Here is a 20,980-nt window from a genome sequence, read left to right on the forward strand (position 1 = left end):
GCCTCGGATCTCTGCCACTAAGCTCCCGATTCCTATTTAACATTGTATTTTTTCATTGGATTATCATTTTGTCTTACATGCAATGTACAATTGAGAGATATAACTACAGAGATACAGGTCGACCAGCCATCGCGTCGGTGTACACGGAGGTGCGACGGTCGCAGCGGTGGTGGGTCACCTCGGGCGCTTCTTCGCGGGTCCCGACGGCGTCGGACTCGAGGACCCGCGTGTACGCTTCGCTCGTCTCCAGCAGCTGCTCGAGCTCGAGCACGACATCTTGGAGGTCGTCGACTTGGGCTTGGAGATCACACACTTGCTTCTCGTGCGCCAACAGCAGCAGCTCATCGTTGCCAACCATGTCGCGCTGAACTTGCTCCAGCTGTTCCATCAGACGGCCAAGCTCCTGGTCTCGCTGCGCGTGGTCATCGAGACTGCCTTGGAGCTGGCGAATCTGCGCTTGGAGCTCGGCCACGTCGGATTGGAGCTCGGCCACGTCGCATTGGAGCTGATCGCGCGTGCGAACGAGTGCTGCGACTTGATTCGTGCGGCCCTCGAGGTCTTCTTGGAGCATGTGCATCTGCTCGTCCTTGCCTTGAATGGACGTTGCTTGAGCGCGGGCTGCACCGACTTGAGCTGCCTCGGCAGCTCCAAGCTTGGCTTGGACGACTCGAAGCTGACCTTGGAGATCGCGGACTTGACCTTCGTCTGCGGCCACAAGCTCGTCCTTGGTGGCCACAGCACGCTGAAGCTGGTCGACAATACCATGGTGCGTCTGAGCGAGCTGGTCGCGTTCGTCGAGGTCCTCTTGAAGCTGGCGGAGGGCCGCTTCCTTGGTCTCGATCGTCGCGTCGTGAAGAAGCTGGGCGCTGCCAGCGGCCATCTTGGCCACGGCAAGCTGACCCAGTAGTTCGTCGATGCGATCTTGATGCGAGACCAAAGAGGCGTCCTTGGCCGAGACTTGAAGAAGCATCCGCTGCTCATGACCGTCGACGTCGGCTTGCAGCATCTGGAGACGTTCGTTCATGGCCTTGACGGTGGCGTCGTGGTCCATCGTCGCATAGCATCGATCTGTCAAGCTGTCGGTGAGCTCGTTCTGGAGGCGATCGAGTTGGTCTTGGAGCTCGCGTTCTTGCGCTTGATGCGACGCCAAGTCCTGGTGCGTTTGCTCAAGCTGGTCCACGACACCGGCGAGGTCTTGTGCATGGCTGTCGAGGTCGGCTTGAAGCGTCTGGATGCGCTCGTCCTTGGACGCGATGGTGTTGGTAGCGTCGCGGAGGAGGACCGCGTTGTCGTCCTCGGTCGCTTTGGACGTTGCAAGGTCGCGCTTGGTCTGGTCGAGCGCGTGCTCGGCGTGTGCGAGGTTGCTGGTCGTGAGCTCGAGCTCGGCTTGGAGCGAGGCGATGTGGTCGTCCTTGGTGGCCGCTGCCAGTGTCGACGCAGCGATGGCATTGGTCGCCGCTGCGAGGTCGGCGGTTGTGTGGCGCAGCTGCGCTTCGATCTCTGCAGTGTAACGCTCTGCGACACGCGCGTCGTCAGCGATTTTTTGTGTCGTGGCAGCCTCTGCGGTCGTCGTGGCGATCGTGGTCTGGAGACGGTGGTTGAGCTTGGCGAGCGTGTGGAGGTCGCGGCGCAGGCCCTCCGATCGAGTGAAGAGGACCTGAGCGCGCTCGAGGCTGGCGTCGCGCTGTGCGGCTAGCTTTGTAAGCTCGGAGATGAGAGCCGTCTCTTTGATCGAGTGCTCTTGGCGCAGCTTGGCGTCCGAGGCAGCCAAAGCTTCTTGGTGTTCTTGCTGCAGCGTCGTCATCACAGTGGCAATGTTGGCCTCGTGCTCGGTACGCAAGGTCGTGGCCAACGCCGCCAACTGCATCTGGCAGTCGGTGCGGAGGCTCTCGAGGCGTTCTTCGTACTCGGTGCGCAAGGCAGCGAGCTCACGAGCGTGGCGTCCAGGGACGACCATCGCTTCCGGCGCTGTTGCCGCGCGCTGCGTGCGCGTGGAGACAGTCGGGGTGGTGCGTGTGCAGGCAGCCGAGGCGGCGCGCGTCGTGCGGGCCGACGTGGTCGGTCCTGGCTTGGCCTTGGAGGCCGCGTTCATCGAAGGGTTCCAGCGAGGTGCTTGCATTTCAATCGCGATCGAAATATGCGCTGCTTCCTACACATCGCCTAGCTTTTTCCATTGGGAAAGGCTACCCCTCGACGAAAAGGCGTGCGCGGGCCAGTACCGCCTCGACTGCTTTTGTACGCCAAGATGGACGCATCGGTGGTGTCGCTTGACGCGGTGTGCCAAGAAGGTAAAGACAGTAGGGTCATCGTACTAGTAGCAGCTACCGCAATGACGTTGCTTTGATAGCCTGGCACAACATGTCGCCTGCGTAGATATACACTGTGCCAGGTATACAAGTCGACTCTATTCATTGCATGCGTTTATAAGCTCCATGCGCATTGGAGCAACATAGGTTGTATTTCTGAAGGATTTCGTCGTCAAGCGTGTGACTGGTGCTTGATGCAAGAAGCCAACATGGTAGTGACGTGGCAGGCTGTGGCGCTGTGATGGAGACTACTTTTTAGGCGAATTCGAGCGAGGGGTATGCACAATCGAGAAGCGCGATGTGCATTTTACTTTGAAAGGCGACGTGACGGCGTAGTGGTTAGTGCTTGATCGGCCTGGCGTCGCTGACTTTTATGCTGGTGCCTAGCGTTCTGTACAATGACAGCACTCGGAATTGTGCGTTGCGAGCTGGTTGCAGCACCGCCTGTCCGAAATGCCCGTCTTGTTCCTATGTACGTTGTGGTTGTGCGCCTCATAGGCGTGTGGCGTTGTATAGATGTTGCGCATCGACGATGGAAGAGCCGAGACGAGATGAGCGCGTAGCGCTAAAGGGTTAGATGACATTGTGTTCTTCGTCGTCGTCGGTCGTCTCTTCGTCGTTCGACATGGCCGAGTCGTCGTCCGACAGTGCAAGTTGCGCTGGTGCAGCGACCTCGCGCTGCGTCAAAGTACGCGCCAGCCAAGCAATGGCTGGAAGGTGCAAAAACAGCACGTAGAACAGAATCGCTGTCGTGCTAGATCATCACCGCGTCAATCATCACCGCGTCACGCAGGACCAGGTTGGCGTCGAGAGGGACGAACATGGAAGATAGGGCGATGACCCCGTCCGCGAGGAAGACGAAATCACCGGGTTGGAGGTCTTTGAAACCGGAATCAAGTGTGCTATGGCTCGTCGGGATCCCGCTGAAAGCCGCAGAGAGACATAGGGCCAAGAGAAGCAGCGCCGACCCTGCCTCGACGAGGGAGCGGGGTAGCAACCAGAGAGTCGCTGTGACGGCTATCGCTCCGAGCATCATGCAGACGCGCATGCGCAGGTTGAGCATCGCAATGCTCAAGGCAGCTTCGTGGAAGGCCATGGCGGGCTCGGCCATCATGGAGCTCTGCGCGTTGGATCGGGAATTGAAGAATGCAATCGCAATACAATTAAAATAAACAAACCGCCCCGCGATATATATATTGAACGTTTTTTTCTTAACTCATAGTTTGTATGATTGAGGTATTAAAATGTCGAAGGATGGTAACATGACACTGATTCGCGCAAATACAGATTGATTTTGTTAATGTATGCGTTCGCATTGGTTACATATCTTTTATTTTGACCAATGGCATGTGCGCGGACGGGGTCTGTTGTCGGATCTCGCATCATCTTCGCTTTGAAATCGCGGCTTGCAGCATGCTTTACGGGACGTTCCGCGCGGGGGCCGACAGCGCGCTCGCCCGCCCGGCGCTCACAGCGACAGCCGCCAAGGCCTTGCTTCTCGTCTTCTTTCTCTGGGGCGTCGGGGTGCTCGAGACGTCGAGCGTCCCGCTGCGCCTGCCCGACCCAGGAGCGTCGACTCGCCTGCCGTACAGCCATAGCATGCATGCATGACAAGCTCACAAAGCGCTCTGTGTAGGAGCCCCTCGCACCATGATGTAGAACGCGCCTTTCACGTCAACGGCTGGACCATGGCTTCGTCCTCGTACTTTTATCTGTCACCCGCGACCATCGACGACAACGCCATCTGGAAATCGCACTCGGGGCTGGACGTCGCATTAGCGCCTCTCGTTCCTCCGACGTGCTTGGCATCAGTCGATCTTGACGTGGCGATGATGTTTGTGGACGGGCCTGAGCTTCCATCCATCACGCAACCTGCGGTCGCCGTTGCGCATCTGGCCGCCGACGTCCACGCCAACTGCGCCATTGTCGCACGCGCCTATGACCTCGGCTACACTGGCGTCATCTTCCACACACCGGCGGAAACCTCTTCCTTTGATATTTGCCCCGCGATCACTGCGGCCTTGGACATCACGCCTGGAGCTCCGTTTGTCAAGGGCGCGCCGCGCTTGAGTCTCGGAGCTACCCGTGCCCGCCACCGCGTGCCTGCTTATATCAGTCTTGTCGATACCGCCGCGCTGGCGTCGCTCCGGTTGTCGCACCACGACGGCACATTGCACTTGCACCGGACTTGCGACGTCCAAGTCCAGACGGCGCCCACCCTCACCGGCCACCTCTCGTCGCCCAAGATCGGAAGCGCGGCCGTTGCGCTCGGTACACTCCTACCATCTCACCTACGAGTCAGAACCGTCATTGTGCATAGGCGTGTATCTCGATGGCGCGTCGCATGCCGAGCTGGTCGCAACGGTTGCGCGCACCTTGCGTGCGCGCATGCAGGCGGGCTGGACACCAACCAAGAGCGTTATGCTCGTGGTCTGGCCGAACGAAGCGAGCGCAGTCGAGTGGCTTGAGGACCCCGCGAACGCGCACGTGACGTTGTTGCGCCTGGACGAGGCGTCAACCACGGCCGTAACTACCGCTGGCACCCGGGGCGGCGACGCTTACAAGGTTGATGCCGTCAACGTGCCGCACCTTCGCCGCGCTGCCTCGGCGGCCGTCATCATCGACACCTTGGTCGCGCTGGCTGCGTAAGGCAGTTGCGATACACCAACATGAATATCCAAAACAGCGTTTGAGGTGTCTTAGCAGCTGCTCCGGCGCACACGCCCTCGCGTCGGCGGCGCATCGACGTACTCGTCGAGGAACTGGACGCGCTTTGTCGACGTCGGGTGGGCCTTCTTGGGCGCGCCACGGAGGTCGCGCGGAATGCGGCTCATGGCCGTCGAGAGCTTCTCTTCCAACGTGGCCGTGCGGCGAAGCAGCGCATAGCGTTGCTGGATGTCGGAAGCCGAGTGCGTCTGGTCGAGGCGCACGTGCTTGGACCGGTACTGGTGCAGACGAATGTCGTCGGTCGAGTTGGGTGCCATGTACATAGGATATGCTTTTGGCACGCGCTGGTCGTCGTCGTCGACGTAGACGCTCATCGGTGTAAAGCTGTGGGCGTTGCCGCTCATCCACGCCTGCGACGAAGTCGTCGTTTGGTTGCCACAGAGCCAATTCCGCCGGGACGAGGCGTAGTTGGCGATCGTAGCCGCTTGTCGGTGTCCCGCGAGCGAGTCGGGCGGACGGTGCGTCTCAGACGGCGGCGTGTACCGGTACTTGGCCATCGAGTCGGGTGGCGGTGCTTGGTGCTTGCGGTGCACCGCGATCGAGTCGGGCGGCGCGACCTTGCGGTGGAACGCTAGCGAGTCGGGCGCTTTCTTTTCGTCAAAGATGGACGTGTGCTTGACGCTGATGGGGCTAATGCACGCCGTCAGGATCGTCCGCTCGTCCCGCTTGACCATGTTCCTGCCACCAGCAAGCAAGAAGCCACACTGGCACATGGCAGCGGCTTGGCGCGTCTCCAAGCCTCTACATGCAGACCGATGATTCGAGGAAGCGCTCTCTCTTGCACATTGTTGTAACAGCAGGTGGTGTTATAACAGATCGATGACGCGTGCCATTGCTGCTGCAAGGACTCGACAACTCGAGTCTTGACTTCGTGTGATCCGCACGACGAAGCGCGCGCTTCTCGGTCCTGATCCGAAGACGCAACCATAGCGTCGTGCTAGAAGCACGCAACTTTTGGTGTGTCGTAAAGCTATTTGTCGATGAAAAGTAGAAGCAAGCGACGCCAATGGTTCTGCTATGAAGCTACCTCATGAAACCTGTGGGGTGCCATCACAGCAGCCCGAGGTGTTCTTATAGGACTGCCGATGAGTACTGTCAGCAAGCAGCAGTTGCGTGGCTTCAGCGTGCAGAGGTAGCGTATCTATCATTATTCGGCGTATATGCAATGTAACAGGTTATAAAAATATCAATGTTGCAGGATTCCGCAGCAGAAGAGTTTGTTGGCACGCGTCACCAAGCCTGGTTGCGCATGGTTGAAGCGAGCGCCCTTCGCCAGCGCCACACGAGCGCGCCGCCCGCCGCCACGGAAGCGCCCACCTCGAGCGTGCTCGAGCTCCATGACGAGACCATCCGGCGCGACGTCATCTCGCTCCTCGCGATATTTGCCGTCTCGCTTGTCTCGGTGGTCACTGCCATCTACTACCTCGTTGTCGACGACCTGGCGCCGGAAGAGCGCGCAGCTGTCCGGTTCCCAACATCGCTCTCGGTGGCGCAAGAGCTTGGCCATGCGCTCATGACGTATGCGGACCATTCGCCGGGGCGGCTGCTCATGGCGCACGCGCTCATGTACTTGTTCTTGCAGACGTGGGCCATTCCCGGCACTGTCTTCATCAACCTCCTTGGCGGCGCGCTCTTTGGTCTCCTGCTTGGCTTCCCGCTCTGTCTCTTCTACAACACGCTCGGGTCGTGCTTCATGTATGGTCTCTCGCGACAATTTGGCGGTGCGCTCGTGCGGCGCCACTTCCCCGCCAAGCTCGAGCAGCTTCACACGATGATCGACGGCCACCGCAGCGACCTCACGCTCTACATGATCTTCCTTCGCGTCTTCCCATTCACGCCCAACTGGTTCATCAACATGTCGTCGCCGCACTTGTCGATTCCGCTGCGGCAGTTTGCGCCGTCCGTCTGCGTCGGGCTCATCCCGTACAACTTTCTCAGCTGCAAGGCCGGCTTGATTTTGAGCCACCTCCAGTCTAAAGGAGACATTATCGACACGGCGACCACGATCCAGCTGATTGTCGTCGCTGTCGGCGGCTTTGTGCTCTTGCCGCGCCTCAAAAAGCGCTTTGCGAATTGAGTTTCAGATGCGAGAGCGCCGTCAAAGACTTTACATTGGAAACAAGCTTGCTTGAGAATGAAATACGACCGGTTCATAGACGCTTGTTTGCATGGTGCGAACATTCTGTTTTAAATTCTGTTTAATACAGCATTTTACAAACCGCCCGTCCACGGTTCGATCGAGCCGGTTAAGTTCGGTTCAGAGCTGGCAACCCGATCCAAGGCCGAGCGACCGCGCGATGCACCGCTTGTTCCGGAAGGACAGAACAAGTCCGTCGCGACAGGAGCCGCCACCAAGCCGCACCTCCGAGAGCGCGGTCTCCCCAGCGCGCAGCTCCGCTAGCGATTCCGACGCCTCTAAGAAGCTTGCGATCCGCGACTTGGACGCCGAGCCATCGGCGGCGGCTTCTGCGGTGACGGCCCTCCTCGCACTCGTCGAGTCGCAGGACCACTTCCCTCTCACGCGCAGTGAGGCTGCCGACGTGGTCAAGCGCTGTTCGGCCCGCGTCTCGAGCGCGCTCCGCAACACGATCGAGAGCGCCGAGAAGGCGAAAGGAAAGCCCTCGATCTTTACGTCTGCATCGCCACCGCGCGCCTTGTGGTGTCTGCCTGCCACGAGCGTATCCCTTGCGCTGCAAGCCATGCAACTTTTGTCCCTCGCGATCCGCGACGAAGCGAATGCGCTGCTTGTCCTGGACGAGAAGCTCGGCCGGCGGCTCGTGGCCTGTCTCGACATTGCGCTGCATGCGTCGAAGAGCTCGGACGCAGAGGCGCGCACACGAGCGATCGAGAGCATGGCCCATCTCCTCAGCGTACTCGTCACCTATGCGCCAATTGTCGCCGACCTGGCGGAGAAGGACCAGCTCGTGTCGTTGTACCACATGTGCAGCACAACGCTTGAGAACGCGAAGGTGCTGCACACGGTGCTCTTGCAGCTACCCAAGGCCATTGCCGGACCGCACGCGAAGAGCATCGTTGCGCACCTTTGCAGCCGCGACGTGCTTCTCATTCTGCTCGAGCAAATGGCCGTCGTCGATGCCTGTGACGCCAGCGGGATCCTTCACGTGGTCGCTGCACACCTTCAGCATGCGGCCAGGCAGAACCTCTCGGCACTGCACGCGCAACTATTAAGCCGACAACGCTACGAGGCTCTACTACCGTTTCTCGTGACGTGGCTGACCGCCCAAGCCACGACGGGTTTGACGGAGCAGACGTTCGACTTGATCCATAGCCTCCAAGAGCTCTTGGCATCCGGCAACGAGACTCCTGGTGAGCATTACACGGCCAAGGTCAAGGAGACGCTCACGATCTTCCAGCCGACGCGACGGTCCGTCTGCACGTGCAACGCCGCCGTCCTCGACGTCGTCACCAAGCTTATCTACCGTCTCCAGCAACCGCTTGGAGCGTCCCTGACGTCGTACGAAGAACTCGTGCAGTGCCAGCTCGTCCACACCGTCGGACACGTCCTCGCGCAAGACGCGAGCCACTACCTCGTGGCTTCGGTATCCATACGCGGCTGCACTAGCACGTAGCTCCATCATCATTGTGATGTAGGAGGCTGGTCTTCTCGAAGGCTTCTTGCAGCGGCTCGAAGAGTTCTCGGACGTTGTCAAGCTCGCGATCGGGTCTGTGATTAGCTCGGTGGCCATCGAGGCGGGTGTCGTGCCGATGCTGGAGCTACGGCGCATGCAGCGCCTCCTCGATATGGTACAGGAAAGCGACTTGCGTGGCTCTGAGTTTGGTTGCTTGCGTAGCGCACGTTCTCGTATGCCAGCGTGCACATGCTGCTCGTGCTGCTCGCCAACCTCGTCCGCTTCGATACCGAGTACCTCGACGTGCTGCGCACCGTGCGGCTCACACAGACGCTCTACAACATGTTTGTCGAAGGCGCGCAGTCGACGTTCCGATACGCGTGGCCGACCGGCGATGGCCTTGCGACCGAGTGCACGGCGGCCGCACTGGATGCGATTTTGGTGTCGCATACCGAGCTCTTGGCGACCGAAGACGACGACGACGAGGCATCGAGTGACGTCGGCGCGTCGATAGTTGCCCATGACCATAACGTGCCGCTGATGTTTGAGCTCCTCTCGGCGTCGATGGTCCAGAACGAAGGCTTCTGGACGCGCGACCTCCTCGATGCCATGTCGACGTGGATCTTTGTTCCCGCCCATCGGCATGTACGTGTCTCGCGCCATTCGCGTCGTTGATTTGAGGGGCATTTTGTAGCCCTGTGTGTTTTTGTGGGCGACTCTCCTGCGAGCGACCGCGCAGACGCAGCCAACGGCCGTCTTTACGACCGACGTTCTCAACTGGGGTCTCCAAGCAATGCGTAAGACGCTGGTGTCGCCGACACCCGACTGGCACCTCGTCGTGCTGCTCTTAACGTACATGGCGACGCTACAGAGCCCGCCAAGCACGGGGTTGCGGCCCTGGGACTTTGCACATGTGACGGAGCACATGGTTGCGCCGTTGCCGACGCCGAATGCACTGGCATCGATACTCCTCGCGTGCGATGCAGATGTTGTCTTGGCGACCGTGCTCTTAGTGCTGAGTCGGTCGCCGCCGACAGACCCGCCGCTCACCCTCCACGTGGTTGACGCGCTCTTTTGCCTCGTGCAAACGTCCAGTCTCCAAAGCGACGTGTTTCGAGACGGTGTCCACCGGTACGCTGGCAAATGTGACGCGAACGCGTCACGTGTGTGCTCTGTAGACGCATTCCGTGGTCATTTCACGGGCGCCTTCTCGTCTCCTTGGTCGCGTCGACGGCGGCGCCCGACCAAGCGGCGCTGGCACAGACCGTTTGCTGGTACGTGGCCGCGCTCGCCGTCGACGTCGCGCCCGCGACGCTGCAGTCGCCCGGAGGCCATAAGAATCTGCGCCTCGTCCACCCCGAAGCCATCGTCGGACTGCTCCAGCTCCTGCAGACGTGGTCGGCTTATCTACGCGACGATGTCATCGACCAGCTCGTCGACTACCTCCACGCCGTGACGGCCTCGTACGTAATCATGTATCACATACAAAAGGCGTCATAGCGTCGTAGGTCGGACCACATTGCCCGCCTCGTGGACGCCGGGGCGCTGGAAGCCATGTTGCGTGCTTATTTTCCAATGCCGCGGGACGCGTTTCGGCCAATGGGCGACCTCTTGGTGCACATGGCCCAAGTGCGGCTCGGGCCGCGGGACCTGCGGACGTGGGTCGAGTGTATCTTGTCGGACGCGTGTCCGTCGCTGCTACCGCGGCTGCTCGCCTCGTATCCGTGCGACGACGACGTTCTGAGCACAGCGACGAATCTGCCTCGGTTTGAGCTGCACCTCGACGGCAACGGGTATGCGCAGTACACCGTCGAGGTTCTTCCAGGCGCCGCATGGCCGCCCCAAGATGGCTACACAATTTCCAGCTGGGTCTACATATCCGAGGCGTGCGAAGCCCACAGCGACGTTGAGAAGCTGTACCACCAACTCACGCAGCGCGACACGTGCATCATGTGTATGGCCGTGTACGCGTCGCCCGTGCCGCTCAAGTGCTCGCACGTCGCGTGTCGTGCCTGTGTCCAGCGCCTTGCCGACTTTGGCGGCGCCTGCGTTGTCTGCAATGCGCCGTCGCTGTACCTCTGGAGTCTTCGGTCGGCCGATGGTCGATCGGTCGTCGATGTCTTCCTCAAAGGCACCAAGGTACATATGCTGCAACGCCGGAGCTGCCTGCTAAAGATGAAGGTGGATAGCTCTTCATGAAGACGAATGCGGCCAAACATCCGACGCCGTTCCAGCACCCGCCACTGCTGGAGAAGCGCTGGTATCACATCGCACTCGTGCACGCACACCAGCGGTTCCAGTTCCAGTCGGGCTCGGCCGTCTCGCTCTACATTCAAGGCAGCGTCCAGGAAACCACAAAACTCTCGTTTCCCGTCGCGTCGCCTTCTGCGTTCTCTGGTTTCTTTGGCGTCCCGAGTGCGACGCGCCGGCCATCCAAGGGCAAGTGGTGCCTCGGTCCGACGTACGTCATCGAAGAGCCGCTTGCACCAGGGACCATCGCGGCCCTCTACGCCACGGGACCGCAGTACGACCAGCTCTTTTCGGCGCCGATGGCAACGGGACGCTGCCCGTCGCGCTCGATGGTGGCGCCGTCTCCTCCGCATCCACGTTCCTTGACGTGGTGGCCTCGACCGTGGGTCAGTCTCTGCTGCATCGACCCGGTGCGTCGGTTTGCATCCATGTAGACTCGTGTCTCAACGGCTTGTAGTGGCGCCCGCGGCCCTCCCGACGCACTCGGTCCTCATCGGCGCCGACAAGATCTTGTTTGCTTACTCGCCCCGCAACGCGATAGGCGCATCGACGCTATGCAATACGAGTCGACAAGGGCTTCCACATGCTCATGCATCGGGCGGCGCCACGGCTGTGGACCCGACCTTGCTGCCGGAGGCGGCCTTTCAGCTGTGTGGCGCCGGTGCCAAGCTCGCGTACGTGCTGCTCGAGCACGCGCGGACGATTGAAAGCGTCGACGCGAGCCTCCAGCTGCTTCTTGCGCTCACCCGCGGCCACCGCGTGCACTTGGCGGGCGTCGAGCGCGAGTCGGGCTACGAGATTGTGAATTTTCTCTTGCGCCAGAAAAGCCACTTGCTCTCGCAGCGAGCGCTTTCGACGCTCTTCCGCGTCGTGCAAGGCGACGTCTTCAACTGCGCGGCGCTGCAGCACTGGATCCTCGACGTCTCGATTTGGCTGCCGACGGCCGCAAACGTGCAGCGCGCGCTGTGTGCGACCTTGTACCAGCTGCTCTTAGTGGCCACGAGTGTCGACAAGAAGAAGCTTCAGAGCATCAATATTGTGCGGCAGCTCCTCGATGTCTTCTTGCTCGGGAATCTCTGTCTCGAGCTCGCGTCGGTCTTCGCCGACCTCGTTCTCGTCTGCCTCGACACGCTCGCGACCGACGCCAACTACGTCGACGTGTCGCTCTTCTTGGCGTCGCTCATGTCGTCCAACTTCCGGTTCGTCACACACGACGCAGCAGTCGCCTCGGTGCCCAAGCAGCTCGACCGGTGGGGCTTGAGTCCACGGGGTCGGTCGCGCCATGCGATTGCGGCTGTGCCTGACCGTGCGCTGCACCGCCAAGCGCACCTTCGCGAGCTCCTCTTGAGTATCGTCATCAAGGCCGTGCAAAAGCAAGACGTGAAACTCACCAAGCTCCAGGCCGCCGATGCCTCGCCGAGGAGCAGCAGTACCAACGCACCGACGATGCTGCCCCGACCAAAGATCCAAGGCGCGCGCAAATTGCTGACGCCGGCGTGGCTCGGACTCTTTTTGTACCCGTCCCAGCTACCCCAGCTGCCGCTCGTGGCCGCAAGCCCGAACACGGTGCTCTTGGGGTTGCAGCTTCTCGGGGTGCTGCTCACCAATCAAGCCTACGAAGTCAGCTTCAAGCACAAGGGCTTGTACAAAGTGCTCGCGTCCGCGCTGCCGGCCTCGGACCACGCGGGATTTCCCTTTGAAGCCATGTACTTTTCACTGCTTTGCCTTGTGCTCGGGCCGCCCGTGGACGGCTGGCCGCACAACAAGGTCGACCGCATCGTGCTCAACGTGGCGCACTTGACGCACGACTTTGCGCCCAACATTGCGTCCAACGTTGTCAAGAACCACAGTATGGTGACCGTGCTTCTCGCCGTCGTGCGTCGCGGGTACGGCAGTGTACCATCGATCGAGCCCGACATTTTGCACCTCGAAGTGCTCCGGTTTGTACGGTACCTCTACGAGACGATGCCCGCGTTTGCGGATGTGATCGACACGTCACTGCACCGCGACTTGGCGACGCTCATTGCGGCCGTCGTGATGTCGTCGTCCGCACATTCCTTTGCGCACCCCGTGGCGGCCGCGGCCTTGGATCTGCTCGTCGAGTCGCTCACGATGCTTTGCGTGACGACGCTCACGGGCCTAAACGTCGCGAAGAGCGTGGTTGCCGGCAGCAACACCGGCAGCCTCTCGGACGCGACGTTTGCCGAGTTTCAGAGCCTCGTCCTCGTCATGATGCTCAAGCGCGTCAAGGACAAGCTGTCGACGCAAGAGTTTTGGCTGCCAGGCTCCGTGTGCATCATCGACAACATTGGCGGGCTCTGTCTGCTCGCGCTGTCGCGGATCCAGTGCTGGCAAACCGCGCAGCCGGGTATTCCGGCCCCGTGCGGTCCGACCTTTTGCGCCAATGGCCCGAGTGCGATCATGGACCTCGTGCTCTACCTTGTCTGCGAGACACCTGTCGGGACGAGCGCGTCCAAAGCGTCGTTCCAGCCGCCGTCGCAAGACAAGAAGAAGCGCCAGCTGCGGCAGTTTCTCGGGACGATTGGCGTCAACCTCGCGCGCACGGCGTTTGAGACTGACCCGTTCATGGAAGCCATGTTTGCGAGTCTCAACGGCGTGGTGCTCCATGTACTCGCGGTCCACGAGACAGAGAGCGTCCGCGCGATGTTGCAGCGGCTGCACCGACAGCGCGAGGTCCTGCTCGGGTCGCGCAACGGCGACAAGGCGTTTTTCCGGTGTCTCTGCCGGCACCTCTTGCAGTGGCTGCTTCAGAGCACCGACGAGCTGCGCGACGCGTCGATCGCACTGTGGATCGATTTGCTCTACTTTCAGAAAGCGCTGCTCTCGGAGATGCTCACCGTGACGCTCAAAGTGCAAAACAATGCAGGATATGCGATCAACCTTGTCAAGAACGGGTTTGATATGCTGCTGACGTTGCCCAAACACGAGTTTCTCAAGTGGCTCGAGCTGGTCGGGCCGCCGCTCAAGCAGCTCGAGGCGAATTTGGACGCGAGCTACGTGCTCTGGGTCGAGCGCACGCGCAAGGATGTGAGCAAGGAGTGGGCGACGTACTTTGCCGAGAAGCGCAAACCGATCGACGACAAGGCCTTTCTGGCGACCAAGTGCAAGGAGCAAGCGTTGGAGCTCCACGATCCGTGTCGCCGCGAGATCCAGCGCCAAGCGCGGTCCCAAGCCGACTTGAAGGACCGGGATCTCTTTGGGAAGCGGCAGTTTGTCAAGGCCGCGGCTGTGGTTGCGGGAAGCCACGACGAGGCGCATCGACACACCAACCTCTTTGTACACGCGTCGCCATCGAAAAAAGCGCTGCCGCCGACGCAGTGGTACCTCGATCGCACGGAAGGCACGTACCGCATGCGGAAGCGATTGCTGGCGCTGCCCACGCCGCCGCCACGCCACCGAGTCCGAACGCGCCGACGGGCCTACTCGTGCAGCGATCTCGGGCGTGTTCTTGGTGCGTCCTATGGCGTTTCTGAGGACGTCTTCACAACGTTTTGTCGTGTTAGGTGTGGGGCTTGACGTGCCACGACGCCCCGCGTCACCCAAGCAGGGCCGACTTCCGAGCTCCACGTCGCTTGTGCTGGACAATGGCGAGTACGCTGGTGACGACGACGACGACGACCTCGGGTGGCACAAGTGGGTTCTACGCGACGACTCGGCGCTCGACGCCAAGCTGCGGCCGCTTTTACTGCCCGGCGACGACGTCAGCGACGATATTCACGACTGCCAGCGCGTGGATGGTATGGACAAGTGCCCGAGTGTGCTCCTCCTTGGGACGCAGCACGTGTACCTTGTCGACCACTTGCGTACGGACGGCGACTCGAAGCGCAAGGTCGTCGCGACCGGGGGCAGCCACGAGTGTCGTTTCTGGTCGTACGACGACATTCTCGAGCTGCACAAGCGCCGGTACCTTTTGCAGCACGTGGCCATCGAGCTCTTTGCGACCGACGGCCGCAACTACCTCGTCCGTCGTCGTCGTCTCTTGATTGTATTCTTACTGCCTTTGGATGTTGGTAGATTGCTTTCGAGTCGGGCCACCAACGGGAGCGGGTCTTTGCACTCATTTGCGCCAAGTGTCCGAACGTCAAGGGTGCTGCGAGCGGCCTCGACCGCAACGCGACGAGCAGCGAGCTCTTGACCAAGCTCCTCGGCAACTCTCTCCTCGAGCGCTGGGTGCACGGCGACGTGACCAACTTTGAGTACCTCATGCACCTCAACACGCTGGCGGGTCGGTCGTACAACGACTTGACGCAATACCCCGTATGCCGTCGTCCATCGTCGTCGCCTTCTCTTCAATCGCGTACGTGGTGTAGGTGTTTCCGTGGATTCTCTGTGATTATACCTCGCCGACCATTGATCTCTCGGACCCGAGCGTGTACCGCGACTTGACCAAGCCCATGGGTGCTCTGTACCGGTAGAGATTTGGATGTTTGCGGGGGCGCTGACGCCGTATCTAGCGAGGAGGAGTTTCGGACGCGGTACGAGTCACTGGAAGACGGCGATGTGCCGGCGTTCCACTATGGCACGCACTACTCGTCGTCGGGCATCGTGCTGCACTACCTCATGCGCCTCGAGCCGTTCACGCGCGGCATCCAGCAGCTCCAAGGCGGGCGCTTCGACCACGCGGACCGGCTCTTCGCAAGCATCCCGAGCGCGTATGCATCCGCGTCCGGGTGTTCGCCGAGCAAGCACCAGAGCAGCAACACGCAGGACGTGAAGGAGCTCATTCCCGAGTTCTTTTACCTGCCGTCGTTTCTCGAGAACCGCAACAAAATTGACTTTGGCCGCGACCAGAGTGGCGTGCATCTGAGTGCTGTGACGCTGCCGCCGTGGGCACACGGGTCGGCGGCCGAGTTTGTGCGCGTGAACCGTGCGGCGCTCGAGAGCCCGTTTGTGTCGTCGATGCTGCACCACTGGATCGACTTGATCTTTGGTTTCAAGCAGCAAGGCGCCGCCGCGGTCGAGGCCTGCAACGTGTTTTACCACTTGACGTACGAAGGTGCGTTGGACCTCGAGACCATCGCGGACCCGGCGCTCCGGGCCGCGTACCTCGACCAAATCAACGAGTTTGGGCAGACGCCGTCGCAGCTCTTCAAGATGCCGCACCCGCCGCGCGAGAAAGACAAGACTCTCTTCCGAACGCGCATGCAGCGCACGTTTTTGAACCGAAGCGTGCTGGGGACCACGACGCCCGAGCAGCAGCCGTCGCCGTCGGACGCACCGACGCTGCCCACGTCCTTGTCGTGGCCCCTACTTAGCGACGTCAAGCCGAGCTTGCAGCCCGAGCTCAAGCGTGAAGGTAGCTACAACACCGTGGTCGAGTCGTTTCGCGAGCCCGATGCCAATGTTGTGTACACGGTGGGGCTCCGGGGCGCGCGCGTCGTCGTCGTGCCCAGCGACTGTCTCCTGCTGCCGCCGCCCGCCGACGCCCTCCTCTCGTCCGACGTCAAGTTTCTCGCGTGGCGCTGCCGAGATCGGTCGCTGCGCCTCTTCTCGATGGGCGATAGTACCGGCGACACGCGACTCCTCACGGCGCTGGAGCTGCCCGACTTTTGCGCGTCCGGCGCGGTCGCCACGGCCGACGGCCGCACCATCATCACGATCGATGCGCGCGCACCGATTCTGCACGTGTGGTTCTTCAAGGCCAAGGTGCACTTGACGCGGACCGGCGCGACGATGCAGCTCCAAACGACGCTGACGGCGCCGCAGCACGGCCGGCGCATCACGGCCGCCGCCGTCTCCCGCGCCTACTCCATCCTCCTATCGGGCTGCTCGTCGGGCCACGTTCTCTTGTGGGACCTCAACCGACTCGTGGTCGTCCGCAAAGTGCTCTCGGCACCGACGCCGATCGTGGCGGTCGCTATCCAGGACGTCGTCGGCGACGTCGTCGTCGCATCGGCACACGCGTGGTACGTTGGCGACGTCAATGGCAACGTGTACGCGTCGGCAGAGACGTCGGTGGCCATTTCGGCGCTCGGCGTGAGCAGCCATGACGCGGCCGCGTGGTCGGTCGAGACACTGCTCGTCACGGGGCACGTCGATGGCACCGTGCGCCTCTGGTGCTACGGGCTCGGCCCGAGCGTGCTAAAGAGCATTTGCGGCGCATCCGGACCTCGAGTGACCAGCGTCGTGCTCTCGAAGGATGCCAAGCGCGTCTACGCAGGTCACGCCGACGGCCGCGTCTACCTCTGGCGCCTCGAGCCCGACATGCAAGGCTAGACTTTATGCCACCACTACCATCAATACCAATGACCTTGCCACTACAATCGGATGATGCAGAGCAGTGCTGGTCTGGTGCTGCGGGAACTTCACATCCGATGTCGTTGCCGCGACCAGCAGCGCCGCTTGGCTAAGGCCAGAGGCTGCGTGTCCTTCTTGAGGGGTAGGTGGACAGCGCCGTCCTCTAGGCGGCTTCGCAAGAGATGCGTTGCATTGGGATGGCCTTTCTGCACGACGCCGCCTCGGCTGCAGCGGCGTCTGCCTCGTCCTGGATGCATCTGATCGCAGAGGTTGGGTTCCGTCAACGACGCCTGCGCCAACTTGGATCTTAGTCGAATGGATCTTAGTCGACAGCGACGTACTAAGACATATTACAATAAATTCGAGTCGACTAAAATACGGCCGTTGAACACTGATAGAAAGTGTACACGGGATTTATAATAAATTAAAACTGTAGAGTCTACTCGCGTTTCCAATGCGCGATGTTGCGGAGGACTTGGCGCAGCGGCGTCTCGACGTCGTCCATGCCCGGAAGAAGCATGAGCGCCGAGAAGGCGGGGACGACGAAGCCCTCCATGAAGGACGCCTGGCTCTTGGGGCAGATGCCCTTGGTGCGGTCGCAGTCCATGCTCAGCGGCCAGCCGCGCGCCCGCTCCTGGTCGCCCTGCAGGAAGAGCTCGCCATGGAGCCGATCGACCCACACCTGGTGGATGCCCAGCGGCTTGGAAGTCTGCCCGAGGTCCGAGACGTGCACTGCGATCTGTACAACGAGCGTCACAAACTGCTTGGAGCTGCGGTCGGCGGCGGCCAGCGCCGCCAACATGCGCTTTTGCTCGCACACGGACGTGGTCCAGATTGTCTCATGGATCGTATGGCGCATCTCGGCCTGGAGCGACGGCGAGAAGCGGCGAAGGACGTTGTGTGTGGCGAGGATCTTGAGGCCGACGTCCGAGTGCATGGCTTCCAATGGACAGCACACGGGGAACGTACGCGAGAGTTCGTGCTCGCTCTGCTTGAGAAACTTGTTGGTGAGGCCAAAGTGCTGCACGTCGTGGAGGAGTGCGGCGAGGAGGCCCGCGATCTGGTGCGTCTCCGAGAGGATCGCCGTCAGATTCGTGTTGCGCAAGATGGCGAAGAACGAGTGGAGCACGTCGGAGGCGTGGTCAGCGTTGTGGTAGATGACGTGGCGGTTGTACTTGGCTTCGACGTCCGAGGCAAAGACGGCGACCGCGTCGAGATCAATGTCGTCGTAGTCGAGCAGCGTGAAGATCGCGACGGCAATGAACGTGAGGACCGACGTCGGGAGGTACGCCGCCACTTGAAGGACATTGAAGTTCCACGTTCCAAAGCCATTATCAGAATCCAACATAATCTTGCGCAGCGCCGCCACATCGGTCGGCGACAAGTCGGGCGCCACGCGCGCCATCACGCTGTCCAAGAGCGCTTGCGTCAAGTCGCCGACGTCCATGTCGTATTCGTCGTCGTCGTCGTCGCTGAGCATGTCGACGTCGTCCACGTCGACGATGTCGCTCCAGTCGATCTCTTTCGAGAGCAGGTGGCCGCCGAGCTTGTTGAGCGGCTTGAGGTGCGCGAACGGCGGCGTCAAGTTGCCCACCGACACGTTGGCAGTCTCAGGCGGCGACTGGAGCGACACCGTCGACACCGCCGGGTCGGGCGCCGAGATCGAAATGTCCTCTTTCTGCCGGTACGCCGCAAAGACGTCGGGCGCCGACTTGCAGATCGGGTTCTTCGCAAGGGCGCGGCTCGGCGGCGACGGCCACGGGCGTATGCTGGCGCGCCGAGTGATCACGAGCCGACTCGCGTCGGCCTCCATCTCGCGCGGCCCGTGCATGCTCTGAACCTGTCGAACTTTTTGCCTAGTGGAACCAAGTTATTTGCGCCCACGCGAAGTACACCTGCGATATGTTTCCGCACAGTTTCTCCCGTTTTTCATTTGAGGGTATAAATAGCCCGCGTGCTTCGAACTTCGAGGCGCGTGGGCAGAACGACCAACGGCCGCGCCGAAAAGGCGTGGCGTCGCCGCATGGGCATAGAGCCGCGCAAGCATCGCCGGCGCCGGCGCCAAGCGAGCATGCGTGTGCGGGCTGTATGCGCAAGGAGGCTGGAAGGGCCTCGAAGTTCCAGTCGTCTTCCATCGACCTCCCTTGGGACATGTTGCTGTTCCTTCCACCAGACAGATACGTGCGGGTGGTGACCGCCGGACAGAGGCTGCAAGCACCATCATCGCAGCGAAAGCTTGAAGGCGATGGCATCTTGAGGCCATCGGCAGCGGATCTTTGGCACGCGCAGCCGTCTCGAAGGCTCTGTCATCCGCGCCCGCCTGTCTGCAGCGACGGCCCTCACCACATACATACAACTACCTACTATTAAAACGACGTCCAGATGGCCTGCTAGGTTATCAGCCTACGATGGGCCGCCCTTCGAAGCGCCTCTGGCGTACACGTCGCCGGAAGCATGTCGCAGCGGGCGGATGCGCCGCGGATGCAACGGGCCACGCTGCCGTCTTCTTGACTCATCCGTCGCCGCCACTCTATGTGCACCACGTAGCATCCAACGTGTGGACGCGGGCCAATCGTCCCACGCACTGTCCACGTCCAGCCTTCGATGCGTGGCGCGTCAAAGTGATTGCTAATCTCACCTCGGCGGTGGCATTTCGCAGCGCCGCTTCCCGCACACGCATCGGCCGCCAGTAGTATGATTCGACAGCCTTCTTCCACGAGGCGCTGCTCCTCCTCCTTCCTTCGATGCGACACCTCGCGCAGCTTGCCGCGGTTCCCTTTTCTCATCGCCGCCAACCGTCGTCGTCGTCCCGCCAACGCGGCCGGTCACGCTGAAAACGTCGCGCGATGCCATTGGCGCATAATGCCGACGCATCGCGCAATGCCATTGGTGCAAATACTGGCGTGGCCTACAAATTGATTTGGCTTTTGTATGGGGTGTACCACCTGGCGCCGACTTTTGACCAATTCGAGGCCGGCGTGGATTGCAGGTCATCATGGCAGCGACGACGCTCAGCGAGGCCGAGTTCCTCACGCGCTTCTGGGATGCCCATGGCTCGACCTTCATGCGCTGGTTCCTCGCGATCCCGTATGCGGGCCAGCTCTCGATGCTGCGCAATGCGTCGCCCGACATGCCGCTGCAGACGCCGGACGTGCTCCAAGCCACGGACTTTTTGACGCCCGAGCTCACGATTGCGACGCTGCTCGCCGACCAAGGCAAGCCGCTCGTGCGCCTTTTGTGCAACCGTGCGCGCTTCGACTGCGCCGCCGAGGACCTCGCGTACCTCAAGGGCCTGCGCGCGAAGAAGCGCATGCCGACGTTCTCGGGCACGACGTTCGACAGCGTTGCGCTCGCGTACATTGACCCGACGGACCCGGAGCAGCACATCCAGTCGCTGCTGCCGTCCGTGTCGCCCAATGTATTGCAGGAAACCCAAGCCAAGATCGACGCCAACGTGCTCATCGAGGCCGACGTGTGGCTGACGCTGCAGATGCGCCAGCAGATTTTGCTCACGTTCCTCGCCAACATTGCGCGCACGTTCGAGCTCGTCTTCTTCCAGACGCAGGGTACGGTCGAGGGCAAGATGGGCTGCCGGACATGCGGGGCCAGCGCGCAGCCGGATGCGTCGTCGCTTCTCAAGTGCCCGTGCGACGCTGCGCTCTACTGCTGCAAGGACCACCAGACCCAAGACTGGCCCAACCACAAGGCCACGTGCAAGATCATTCGCGCCCGCAAGGCCGAGCTCGACGGCTTGTAATAGTTTCTGGATACCTCCCACTAGACATCTCACTCCACAATCCAGCTCTTGAACCGTTTGCGTGATGCTCGACTCTAATCGCATGGGATGGA

General features: G+C 61.2%; 7 protein-coding genes across 7 annotated transcripts; 4 read left to right on the top strand and 3 right to left on the bottom strand.

The window, feature by feature from the left end:
- Nucleotides 1–2,879: 2,879 nt before the first annotated feature.
- Nucleotides 2,880–3,420, bottom strand: SPRG_07371 (hypothetical protein; the record flags this gene model as incomplete). The annotated part of the gene is made up of 2 exons (XM_012346157.1): nt 2,880–3,060; nt 3,128–3,420. 2 exons carry the CDS (start codon nt 3,418–3,420, stop codon nt 2,880–2,882), a joined length of 474 nt encoding a protein of 157 aa, XP_012201547.1.
- A 283-nt stretch (nt 3,421–3,703) lies between these two features.
- Nucleotides 3,704–4,992, top strand: SPRG_07372 (hypothetical protein). The gene is made up of 3 exons (XM_012346158.1): nt 3,704–3,892; nt 3,943–4,577; nt 4,627–4,992. The coding sequence occupies exons 1-3, from the start codon at nt 3,720–3,722 to the stop codon at nt 4,953–4,955; spliced, it is 1,137 nt and encodes a 378-aa protein (XP_012201548.1). The 5' UTR covers nt 3,704–3,719; the 3' UTR covers nt 4,956–4,992.
- Nucleotides 4,993–5,005: 13 nt separating this feature from the next.
- On the bottom strand, nt 5,006–5,707 carry SPRG_07373 (hypothetical protein; the record flags this gene model as incomplete). Its single annotated transcript, XM_012346159.1, has 1 exon — nt 5,006–5,707. The coding sequence occupies one exon, from the start codon at nt 5,705–5,707 to the stop codon at nt 5,006–5,008; it is 702 nt and encodes a 233-aa protein (XP_012201549.1).
- A 539-nt stretch (nt 5,708–6,246) lies between these two features.
- On the top strand, nt 6,247–7,143 carry SPRG_07374 (hypothetical protein). Its single transcript, XM_012346160.1, has one exon. The coding sequence runs from the start codon at nt 6,283–6,285 to the stop codon at nt 7,108–7,110; it is 828 nt and encodes a 275-aa protein (XP_012201550.1). The 5' UTR covers nt 6,247–6,282; the 3' UTR covers nt 7,111–7,143.
- Nucleotides 7,144–7,330: 187 nt separating this feature from the next.
- Nucleotides 7,331–17,157, top strand: SPRG_07375 (hypothetical protein; the record flags this gene model as incomplete). The annotated part of the gene is made up of 12 exons (XM_012346161.1): nt 7,331–8,593; nt 8,646–8,798; nt 8,846–9,268; nt 9,318–9,754; nt 9,802–10,086; nt 10,132–10,762; nt 10,813–11,287; nt 11,331–14,345; nt 14,398–14,855; nt 14,909–15,151; nt 15,205–15,305; nt 15,349–17,157. The coding sequence occupies 12 exons, from the start codon at nt 7,331–7,333 to the stop codon at nt 17,108–17,110; spliced, it is 9,246 nt and encodes a 3,081-aa protein (XP_012201551.1). The 3' UTR covers nt 17,111–17,157.
- Nucleotides 17,158–17,523: 366 nt separating this feature from the next.
- Nucleotides 17,524–18,988, bottom strand: SPRG_07376 (hypothetical protein). The gene has a single exon (XM_012346162.1). The coding sequence runs from the start codon at nt 18,960–18,962 to the stop codon at nt 17,571–17,573; it is 1,392 nt and encodes a 463-aa protein (XP_012201552.1). The 5' UTR covers nt 18,963–18,988; the 3' UTR covers nt 17,524–17,570.
- A 1,088-nt stretch (nt 18,989–20,076) lies between these two features.
- On the top strand, nt 20,077–20,944 carry SPRG_07377 (hypothetical protein). The gene has a single exon (XM_012346163.1). It carries the CDS (start codon nt 20,127–20,129, stop codon nt 20,886–20,888), a length of 762 nt encoding a protein of 253 aa, XP_012201553.1. The 5' UTR covers nt 20,077–20,126; the 3' UTR covers nt 20,889–20,944.
- Nucleotides 20,945–20,980: the final 36 nt, after the last annotated feature.

This window comes from Saprolegnia parasitica (assembly GCF_000151545.1).
Source record: "Saprolegnia parasitica CBS 223.65 unplaced genomic scaffold supercont2.27, whole genome shotgun sequence".
Lineage (NCBI taxonomy): Eukaryota > Oomycota > Saprolegniomycetes > Saprolegniales > Saprolegniaceae > Saprolegnia > Saprolegnia parasitica.

What these genes read in the sequence shown, in the direction of transcription:
- SPRG_07374 (XM_012346160.1), top strand. Translation starts at nt 6,283, where the DNA reads ATGGTTGAAGCGAGCGCCCTTCGCCAGCGCCACACGAGCGCGCCGCCC.
- SPRG_07372 (XM_012346158.1), top strand. Translation starts at nt 3,720, where the DNA reads ATGCTTTACGGGACGTTCCGCGCGGGGGCCGACAGCGCGCTCGCCCGC. An exon ending in GGAGCGTCGACTCGCCTGCC is followed by an intron (nt 3,893 to 3,942) that starts GTACAGCCATAG and finishes CGCTCTGTGTAG; the next exon opens with GAGCCCCTCGCACCATGATG. An exon ending in AAGCGCGGCCGTTGCGCTCG is followed by an intron (nt 4,578 to 4,626) that starts GTACACTCCTAC and finishes CATTGTGCATAG; the next exon opens with GCGTGTATCTCGATGGCGCG.
- SPRG_07376 (XM_012346162.1), bottom strand. Translation starts at nt 18,962, where the DNA reads ATGCACGGGCCGCGCGAGATGGAGGCCGACGCGAGTCGGCTCGTGATC.
- SPRG_07377 (XM_012346163.1), top strand. Translation starts at nt 20,127, where the DNA reads ATGGCAGCGACGACGCTCAGCGAGGCCGAGTTCCTCACGCGCTTCTGG.